Source organism: Erythrolamprus reginae, chromosome 1 (genome assembly GCF_031021105.1).
Source record: "Erythrolamprus reginae isolate rEryReg1 chromosome 1, rEryReg1.hap1, whole genome shotgun sequence".
Lineage (NCBI taxonomy): Eukaryota > Metazoa > Chordata > Lepidosauria > Squamata > Dipsadidae > Erythrolamprus > Erythrolamprus reginae.
In genome coordinates this window covers 66,392,811-66,403,965 of record NC_091950.1, presented here as the reverse complement: position 1 = coordinate 66,403,965, position 11,155 = coordinate 66,392,811, and the positions used below count along the sequence as shown (strand labels likewise).

The 11,155-nt window shown below is 40.5% G+C and overlaps 1 protein-coding gene across 4 annotated transcripts in view; it reads right to left on the bottom strand.

The window, feature by feature from the left end:
- Window positions 1–3,556: 3,556 nt before the first annotated feature.
- VIPAS39 (VPS33B interacting protein, apical-basolateral polarity regulator, spe-39 homolog) overlaps window positions 3,557–11,155 on the bottom strand; it is a 35,605-nt gene continuing 28,006 nt past the window's right edge. For 2 of the 4 annotated variants that reach the window (XM_070754081.1, XM_070754098.1), the window contains exons 16-20: window positions 8,910–8,999; window positions 8,473–8,559; window positions 7,108–7,197; window positions 5,760–5,864; window positions 3,557–4,329 (exon numbers count right to left, since the gene is read on the bottom strand). In XM_070754081.1, coding sequence (XP_070610182.1) covers window positions 4,309–4,329; window positions 5,760–5,864; window positions 7,108–7,197; window positions 8,473–8,559; window positions 8,910–8,999 — 393 coding nt within the window. In that variant the 3' untranslated portion in view covers window positions 3,557–4,308. The remainder of the gene's footprint in view (window positions 4,330–5,759; window positions 5,865–7,107; window positions 7,198–8,472; window positions 8,560–8,909; window positions 9,000–11,155) is intronic. The other 2 variants (XM_070754089.1, XM_070754105.1) reach the window with 1 other exon arrangement.

The window sequence follows — 11,155 nt, the reverse complement described above, 5'->3', positions numbered from 1 at the left end:
TTCAACTGTCTGCTGAGAGCAACTGAAATTATAATAGAAATTAACTCTTGTTGACAACCTGATGGTGGCCATCCATTGCATTAGTGTTATTAAAGCAAGAGACAGTTTGGTTATGGCATATGCTGTAAAACATGTCTAGCACCTAGAAATTGGAAAGGGTAATGACAGTTTTTGTTTCTAATCTATTTTATAATGAACATTTATTAATAAACAATTCTCTTGGAAAATCAGGGGTCTCCAACCCTGAACCTTCCATGAATTTTTAGAATATTTATTGAGCCCTAAGCATTTGTTACATGAAAATAATTTTATAAATATTGCTTTAATAGTACTATAACAGTAGAGTGTGTTGGGCAACCATATAAATATATTTAATAAATAAATAAATACTTCATAAAATAGATATTATGTAAAATATGAAAAATATAAGACTTAGCATACCTTTTAATTGAAACTTGATATTATTAAAGAGAAGGATGTGTCTGATAAGTGCGGATATTTGGTTGGGAATTGATGGGATAATTTTGCCCACTATACAAGGTGAACAGAAATACTATACATATATTCTTTCTAGAACAGAGAAGATGAGAGAGACAAGGAAAGGGGTAAAAGGTCAAAGACACACAACACAAAGATTGCTAATAAATGAAGCCATCCAGCCCCGGGGTAACACAGTCTCATCACTAAGCTATCTCATCTTCAGAACTAGGAATTGGCATAGAGCTCTACAGAGACCTCAAAAGATAACTGACTCGAGGCTTCATTATTTATCATTATTTATGTTGGAGGGGGGAGAGAAGCTAAACTCTAGGCCGGAGGTGGGTTCCTACCAGTTCTAACCACTTCTTTAAAACTATTAGTAACTTGGTGATGGACTGTGGGGGTGGATGTGGGTGAATCCTCCCAATGTCAGAGGCCTGGTTTGGCTACTTTTGCATTTAATTAGAGGCTCGTGCCAAGAGCCGGCAGAACAGTGATGATGTCACAGAGACGGTTCTGTTGGTATCTTCCTGGTGGCCGCCATCTTGGATTTTGCTTCTGTGCATGCACAGAAACTATTTTTTAATTGCTGTATGCACACTCAAAGGCATGATGCGACCATGAGCAAACTGGCAGCAAGAGGATTCAGAACCCACCCCTGCATCATCATCATTATTATTATTATTATTATTATTATTATTATTATTATTATTATTAATTAGATTTGTATGCCGCCCCTCTCTGCAGACTCGCAGACTTTAGGCACCTATAACACAGGATACTTCAGGGCTCAAATCTTTCACCTCTCCTCTCACATCTGCATAAGATTGGTGGGAGAAGTCATCTGATGGCACAGGACATGTTATCATTAGTAAGCATCTATCCCTGGCTGATATACCCATTGTTTTAATGCTGGATCAATACTTGGAAGCTATAAAAGTTTGGATGGTGAGAAACTGACTCCAACTCAACCCTAACCGATATAGAGTGACTCTAGGTCTTTGATTCTTCTAGATTTAATGAGACATCATCTCTGGGTCTTGCTGGGATTGCACTCCTGTGGACGGGCCTGGTATACATTTGGGGGATTCTCCTGGACTTGTGGCTCCTGTTCAAGGTGTCAGCCATAGCTTGGGGTCCTTTGCACAAATTTACTTATTATTCCATCTGCATCCATTCCTGGACTGGGAGACCTTGCAGTATAGTCTACATGGAGCTGCCCTCAAAGACCATCTCCCTACCCTCTTGACCTTTGAAAACCTTTAAGAGCTGTCTCTTCCTTCAAGCATTTGCGTGCAGTGAGGCTGCAATAAAGTTGACTGTTGATATGTGAGAAATAATGTTTTGGGGAATGAGGAAATGAGTGACAGTGAGCACAGTGGAGGGGTGAAATGGTCCCGATTCGCTTGTGCCCGTCGGTTGTTGGCGAGCCAGTTGTGAAGGCAGCACAAGGCTCTGCCTACAAACAAGGCAGTAAAAGGTTACTGCCAAAATAAGCCATTTGGCCTATTGTACTCATATCATTTGCAGCTATGTACACAACAGAGTATACGGTGAATGGAGAGCACTGGAGCACTTTCCCTAATCCAGGAAAGCATAATCTAGATGTCCTCCAGATATAAAATTGGAAACACAAATAAAATCTATGCAGCAGGATAAACAAATGGGAGCATGAGTTACCAGCCTACCTCTCAAAGGCAATTTATTTAGCTTACAAAGTACTCTAATCCACTCTTCCTAAGAAGAAAGTACATTAAAATGAAGTGCAGACTACAAAGGAAATAATTCTGGTAATCTTTGCTTTATACTTGCAATATATAGCTTCTGAGGGTGAAGCATCAAATGGAACTAGAGTTCTAGCTCTGACAGTTTGTAATTAGTTCAAAATGAAAACAGTTAAACGGTGTAGCTTCCGGTTCCTAACTGGAGGACCAAACTTTCACCAATAAGACACGACTTTTGCTCAGCATGTAGACAAATGGGAAAAAAATCTCCCAGTTACCAGGTACGGAAATCACCAGTTGTATTGCACCAAATTCGTTTAATCTTCCTGCTTCTTCCCAATTACTCTTTTGGCCTGCAGCTAAGGTCATTCTCCAAACATAAGGCTGTCGTCATGACAAATGCTTGGTTACGGAACCTGTTTTTAGAATGGTTTTACTTTTTTTACTGATTTTGTAGTTGCAGCCTTTTAAATGAGACAGCAAATAATTTTCAGCTTCCTAACAGAATCAAAACAAATTTTCTTCTCTTTTGAGGTTACTATGCAATTGCAGTCCTTGTGCACCGGATTCGCTTTCAAAATAATTTGCTCTGCACTGTAAATTGTTTAAAAAATTGGTAACAAATGTTGGCTAGGTTTAACCCACTGTCTTTCCACTTATTACTTTTTCCAATGTTGGTTATATTAGCTGAGGACCAGAGGTTCATTACTACCTACAAATCTGCCCCAAATTATTTCAGAACATTTCTTGTCTATAAGCACAATGTATAGCTTAATGTGTTCTGTGGATCCAGCTAATTATAACTTAATTCACTATTAATGGTGAGATTGTCAGATGTACTTAGATATCAGAGTGTCCAATCTTTGGTTGAGACAATATATGAGTGGTCTGGGTTTCTAAATACAGTGTTCCCTCGATTTTCGTGGGTTCGAACTTCGCGAAAAGTCTATACCACGGTTTTTCAAAAATATTAATTAAAAAATACTTCACGGGTTTTTTCCCTACACCACGGTTTTTCCCGCCCTATGATGTCATATGTCATCGCCAAACTTTCGTCCGCCTTTAATAAATATTTTTAAAAATAAACTTTAATAAATAAACAAGGTGAGTAATAATCTAAATGGTTGCTAAGGGAATGGGAAATTGTAATTTAGGGGTTTAAAGTGTTAAGGGAAGGCTTGTGATACTGTTCATAGCCAAAAATAGTGTATTTACTTCCGCATCTCTACTTCGCGGAAATTCAACTTTCACGGGCGGTCTCAGAACGCATCCCCTGCGGAAATCGAGGAAACACTATATTGCATTTTTGGAAAACACCATCTTTACAGCCAAACAACCAGAGAAACCAAACATAAGGGAGGTAAAGCTTTATTTACAACATGGAAGGTGAAAGACAACATGAAGCCTAGAAAGAAGATGTAAATTTGCTAACAAACTTTGAAGCATAACTATCAAGGGCCAATTATTTCCAGTGGAATTTGAGAGAAAATATAAGTACATCTTACAAATGTAAGTACATCTTACAAGAAGATTGGTAGCTCCCATGAAGAACTGAACTCGCATTCTCACTGGCTGAAGGGCTATGCAGTTATACATTCAAACTTTTAATATGGGGAATGTTATGTAGGTTTATTCTTAAGAATCTTATGTAGCACTTCCCAAATAATTATCCTAGTTAATTGGTAATAGAGGCTAGAATAATGTGCAGGGCAGAGTTTTCGTACCACTAAGGACAACAGTTTTGCCCCTTGGATTCATATTATCCTATGGAAAGCTGTCCTGATCATTTCAGATGACTTGACAGTGAACAGGAAGTGGAAACATTAAGTTCTTGATTCAGATATGCTTCCCTTTTCTATATAATTCCTCATATGTTTGTACTGTGGAGTTCAACTTGTCAGATTTGTGCTTCATTGGCTAAAGGTCTCTTTTGGCCAACTCTGTGCCCATGAAGTCTCTTTCAGCGAAGGCTTCATAGAGGCAGCATCATGAGACAACAGGCAAGCTGACAGTGGATTGAAATCAGTGCAGAACTGGCTTGGCAATCTTTCTCTTTGACTTTGTTGGGTCAAAAGGAAGTGCTTTCAAAAGAATGGAGTGTCTCTCAATTCTTCCACCGGATCTGCTGAAGGAAAAGCAGAATTAAATGTGGTCAATATCAAATGTATCCACAACTCCAGGCTGAGAAAATAATTAGTAAACCTCTAGTTATCAAAGCCAATAGAAGCAAAGGAACCTATAAGCAACTTATGAGAAAATAGATAAAATAAGATTTTATTTATGGTCAAAACAAGAAAAATGTTACCGAAACTAAATGATCCACTGACATGGCCTAAATTAACACAGCAATATTGATTTAAAGCCAAAAACATACCTTCTTTTTAAAAGGAGAAAATGACCAGCTTTTTTTCATTCTCTTCAGCTGGACAAAGTAAAATGATTTCCCTAAAACACGACTTAGAAATGATTTAATTAGATCCATTTCCCCAAGATAAGTATTTAAGCTGCTGATAGATCTTTTGAGGTTGTTTTTTTATATACAAAAATCCCAAAGCAGGTGGATGATACTTCTTACTTGTGCTAAAATAAACCACAAGTTTATTTTACTTGTGATAAATAAAAATAAGACAAAGCATAATAGCAAGACTTCTGGAAAAGTATAGCAATTGATCTTCCCACTCACTTTGATCATTTATATTCCAGGGCCAAAGAAGCTGAACGACTACAGTGTAAAAGGAACTGAATGACTACAGACCAGTTGCTCTAACATTTGTAGTTATGAAAACCTTTGAAAGGCTAGTGCTGTCCCGCTTGAAAACCATCACACATCACTGTTAGACCCCCTGCAATTTGCACACTAAGCAAACAGATCAACAGATGATGCTGTTAATATGACTCTGCACTACATCCTACAACATCTTGAATCTCTAAAGACCCATGCTAGGGTCCTCTTTGTAGACTTCAGTTCAGCATTCAATTCCATCATTCTAGACACTCTTCTAACTAAGCTGAACCAGCTAATGATACCTGAACACACTTGTAAGTGGATCATAAGCTTCGTAACAGGAAGCTAAGTAGAATCACATCAGATACCTGTACAATTAGCACAGTTATGTGCAGAGACATGAAGAGTCAAAAGCTACTGAGCATATGAACAATGAAAGTTCAATTGCAAGAATTTTGGGATAGTCCTTGTTTTGCCACTGGCCTACCCATATAAAGCACTATGAGAAATCTCTAATGGAAAAATCTCACGTGGTTCCAACAGACCAATCCATTTTGATGTTGAAGAAGGTCCTTCCCCTTCTCCCATCCCCCATGTTTGCAGGTGCTTAAGCATGATTGGCTGAAAGCAGAGCTGTCTGGGTTTTGAACCACTGGCACAATATAGCTTCCTTTGGAGCACATAAGCAAGTGTATTTTTGCTTAATTAGACAGCAAACTCATTGAAGCATAGATATCCTGGATACGTTGTCCTCTAGAAGTGAGAGGGGTTTTATTCTCTTTTTCACTGGTTCATAACAAGTACATGTAACCTGATGTGCTTTTTCTTACTGGGTTACTGAGGATAATATCAATCTTCTCCTCTGCTGAAGAACCCCGTTCAACTTTGCTTCTGTATGCCATCAGTTGCTGACGGTCCTTCAAGTCTTTGTATGTCTGGCAAATACGCAAAAGAAAGGCCAATTAAACTTTAAAAAATTAAACTTTTTTTAAGCAAAACATTCTCAAAATCAGAGTGACCTAGACAGCCGATCACCCATTCCTTCTCAGTAGCTATTTGGGAATCCTGCTGCTTCTTCCATAGAAATGAGACAGAGACATCTGGGACTTTCCTCAACTTTTTTTGGATGCAGAAATGGTCAGCGCATTCTATTACCTAGTTCATTCAGTTTTCACGTAACATTCATTTTTCCATTCATTTAAGTTAATGTGTGATAACTGGAGTGAAAGGTTAACAATAGAAGGCTAAGGTTAGTAATACTTTTCAAGTCAATCTTTATTTCTTTTTTTAGGCAAAAATGATAATGGAAATGGGAAAAATTTAGACAACTGTTGCTGTCTGTCAAAAGTCAGTGGATTTCCTATCTAGCACATCTAGCAAACTGGTTTGTTTTCATGGCTGTGATTATGGCTAAAAAAGGGACAGCATCGGTCAAAGGCAGGAAGAGTAAAACGAGGCCACCAAAGAATTTTCCTATCTTCCACAGATGCCCTTTTCTTGACTTAGAAGGAATTTTAAAGGACCTTCTTCTTTCATTATCTGCCAACATTGTATGGATTTATCTCCTGCTTTATACTTAGAGGAAATCAATCTAGCATGCGTAGTACTGCTTAAATCATATGCTATGGAATATGTTGATTTTATACATTTATTACATTTTACTGAAAACAATATACATCAAGATGTTGGCAATCTTCTATAATGTGCTGAAATTTTAGTGTTTTAAGTTATGGAAACTGATTAACACAGCATTAAAAAAACTGGGAAGAAAGTATGAAGAAATGAAGGGAAAAGCTACTTTGCATATCACCTAGTGTTGATCGATGGATTCATTGATAAGTGAGCTCAAACTTGTAATAGAAGCCACATCTTGTTCAGTGGGGTCAAACATAATATGCTGATTGTATATATTATAATTATAATTGATATGCAAAAGCTGTACTCGGAGGTGCAGTCAGCTATTCTGGGATCTCTTTAAAAATATCCATCCTAGAAGCAATTTTAATAACACAAGGGGATTGAGCAGCTCTGAAATACAAACTACAGTACACTGCCAATGATAGTTCCTTGAAGTATTTCAAGAATAATTTAGGAATTTTTGACTAAAGAATTAACTGTCTCTGCCTGTTCCACAATCTCCCACAATTTTTAGAGATAAATTTCAGCAGTAAGACATACATCTATAACAACATCATGACACTTGTATTTTACAGCAAGATTCAGCTTAGTCTCCACATCTTCTATTAGACGCACATACTCCTGCAGGACCTATAGGAACAAGACAAGGGAATATCAGCAGAATATTCACGATCCCTTGCTTATCTCCCCTCACTTAATTCCACATCAGTTTCACCCTGGAGTAAGTTTATTTTTCCCCAAATTATATTTCTTCACCAACTACTTTCCAAAAGGTAGGTAGACCACTCTATAATCCAAGGTATATGAACGCAAACGGTGCATATCAAACTACAGAAATATTTCTTCTAGTTTTCATGAACAGTGTACAAAATTATTTGGGAAATGGGCACAAGAAGATTTTTCACTATGGAGGCAACGGCCTGTTGACCTATGGACTATACCAGAAGCAGACTACAGTGATCCCCCGAGTTTCGCGATCTCGATCTTTGCGAAACGCTATATCGCGATTTTTCCATCCGATGACGTCACTCCCTCCCTTTCTCATCTTTCTTTCTCTCTCTCTTTCTCTATCTTGCTTCTTCCTCTCTCACACTCTCTTCCTCCCTCTCTCATCTCTTTCTTTCCTTCTCTCTCTTTCTCTATCTCTCCCCCTCTTGCTCTCGAGCGGCAAGCGAGCAGCTGGGCGGGCGGGCGAACGGGCAAGCGGAGCGGCCGGGCGGGCAGGTGAACGGGCAAGCGGAGCAGCCGGGCGGGCGGGCGAACGGGCAAGCGGAGCAGCCGGGCGGGCGGGCGAACGGGCAAGCGGAGCGGCCGGGCGGGCGGGAGAACGGGCAAGCGGAGCGGCCGGGCGGGCGGGCGAACGGGCAAGCGAGCAGCCGGGCGGGCGGGCAGACGTGCAAGCGGAGCGGCCGGGCGGGCGGGCGAACGGGCAAGCGGAGCGGCCGGGTGAACGGGCAAGCGAGCAGCCGGGCGGGCGGGTGAACGGGCAAGCGGCAAGCGATCTTGGGGTTTCCCCTTTGCCTGGGCGGCGGGAAGACCCAGGGAAGGTTCCTTCGGCCGCGCAACAGCTGATCTGCTCCGCAGCGCGGCAGCAGCGAGGAGCCGAAGATGGGGTTTCCCCGTTGCAACGGGGAAACCCCATCTTTGGCTCCTCGCTGCTGCCGCGCTGCGGAGCAGATCAGCTGTTGGGCGGCCGAAGGAACCTTCCCTGGGTCTTCCCCGCCACCCACACGCAAACTCCACCACCTGCGCATGTGCGGCCATGAAAAAAAAGGGCGCGCATGCACAGATGGTGTTTTACTTCCGCACCGCTATATCGCAACAAATCGAGTTTCGCGAGGGGTCTTGGAACGGAACCCTCGCGAAACCCGAGGGATCACTGTACTGGACAGCTTGCTCACATACCTGCACTGGAGCGTTGTTCCGCTGCAATATCTCCACCACTCGATGGAAACCAATAGGAGCTCTTTTTTTGGTGTAGCCTAACCAATTCTGAAATTACAAATCGAGAAAAAGAAAATAGCACCAGACCTTGTGACTGTCTGAGGATGCACTGCTAAACATCACCTAGGAGGGGCAAGGTTTATTCTTGGATATCTCCTCCATTTTTTTTGCACATGTCCTAAAGGAACATGCATTGGACAAAGCTGCTGTCCTTTTCTGACATAACTTACCTGTAGGATACATTAGAAAATTCAAAGAGAATAATTGGAACAAGTCTTTTCCATTAAGCATTGTATAAGGGCAGATAGATAAGCACATCACTGGCACAAAGAATCATTCTGCCAAGCAGTATGAATCAGGCACACATGGTTCATCAATGAAAATCAGCAGGGTCTCACCTTTGTTGTGAACAAAACATCCACGTCATGCCAAGCTCGGAGTTTGGCACGAGCCGCCAGAGCTGTTAGCACATACTGCTTGTCTGGAATCTGTAAGGGAAAGAAATGGAAATGCTAGAAATGGCTTGGGAGAGCTAGACTGTGATCCAGTGTGAATTAATAAAGTGATGGATTCGGTTTCAGACAATCTAGCCTCATATACATTCTTAGTTGCAGAAGCTGACTAAAGTATTTGAGACTAATTATTCTCTGTCAGACCATCCATCAAGAGATGGGTTCTAACCTCAATGCTGGTTTGCTTCCTCCTGCATGCACAGTGCTGAAAACTCGGCTTTTGCGCATGCGCAGAAGCAAAAAAACAGCTTCTACACGTGCACAAAAGTGAAAAACTAGATGCCTGTTGGACGCGGCCAACCGGCCATCACTCCTGGTTCGGGAAGTGTGAGGAAATTCCCTCTTCTAGTTCTAAAGAACCGGTCCAAACCAGGAGGAACCCACCTCTGCTTCCAAAGTTTTTCTGAGGAAGAATTACTGTATTTTCAGAGTATAAGACACACCTTTTTACACACACCACAAAAAAGAAGATAAAAACTTGGGTGCGTCTTATACACCAAATGTAGCCCCACCCATCCACCTTTTGGCCTCTGCCTCCCAGTAATTTACCTTCTTGCAGCGAACAGGGAAGAGCCTGTTAAGCCAAGCAACTCATTATCAGCTTCAAAGTGAAACTAGCTGCAAGGAGACAAATTGCTGGGAGAGACATACAGCTTTTTATTTTCTGCTGAATTGATGCAAGAAGGTAAATCAATAACTATAAATGTCTGAAGAATGCTCAAATTATTTTTAAATATTATTTTTAAAGACTGCTTTATTGTACGTTACAAGCAGTGTGTCGTCATTGAATTTCTCACTACGGAGAAAGAAACTGTTGGGAACATTCACAAAGATTTGTGTAGAGCTTATGGGAATCTGCAGTCGACAGAAGTAAGGTTAGTTGCTGGGCATAGAGGATGAGGCCATTAAAGTGCAGAAATGGCTTCGTGATCAGAGCAAGGAGTGGCACCAACAGGGCATAACACGCCCTTGTGTCTCGCTGGAGGAAGGCCATAGAACGGGATAGAGATTACGTGCAAAAATAGGGAGTGTAGAAGAAACATCATTCTTTCTTGTGTAAGTTTCATTGTGTTCAATAAATAATTGTTGAAGAAGAAAAAAGTGCATTAATTTCTGGGCGACCCTCATATTTCCACAGCCTAAGTGGCCTGTCAAGGTTTTACATTCCTTTTAATCATTAAGAAGTGGTTGGTTTTTATGACGGTTGCAGTAGCCCAGTGGTCATGTGATTCCTTTTTGCGAGGTTTTTTTTTGACACACACAGATTCAATTTACAATTATGTAACTAACTTAACAACTGCAGCAATTCATTTTAAAACTGGCCCTCAAGGCTCTTGCTTAGCATCAGAAATTTGGGGCTCTGTTGTAGTTCTACTTTGGGCACTATCTGTATTACACTCTAGCTTGTTTTTTCTTGAATCTTGGCAACTCTTAGAAAGAGTGAGAAAATATTATTTGACTGAAAGAGTACTAGATGCTTGGAACAAACTTCCAGTGGACGTGGTTGGTAAATCCACAGTCACTGAATTTAAAATGCCTGGGATAAACATCTATCCATCCTAAGATAAAATACAGAAAATAGTATAAGGGCAGACTAGATGGACCACAAGGTCTTTTTCTGCCGTCAATCCTCTATGTTTCTATTGTTCTAGACAACAAAAATGAAGAAACGTTTTAAAATAAATGATTGCTGTAGTTACAAGTGGAGGCCCAGTGCTATTGTATCCTCTTTTAAATAATAGAAAATAATGTAGACTTCCAGAAATTTTAACAGTTCTGTACAAGTATAGTCTGAAATATAACAGTGTCCTGTTTAGTATTAATATAGAGCAGCTGAGTTAAATCCTGATTTAGTCATGTTTGGAGTTGATCTATTTAAATAATTGGGAGGAGTTAGTGTGATTACATTAAAAAAAAACTTTCTGTCATTAATATACTGCCATAATGTGCATTTCTCCAAATCTTTGCTATTTCTATGGGTCAGGCACACATGCACAGAAATACATAGCAAAGTGTATATCATCTGTGCTATTACAGTGATCCCTCGAGTATCGCGAGGGTTACGTTCCAAGACCCCTCGCGATACTCGATTTTTCGCAATATAGTGGTGCGGAAGTAAAAACACCATCTGC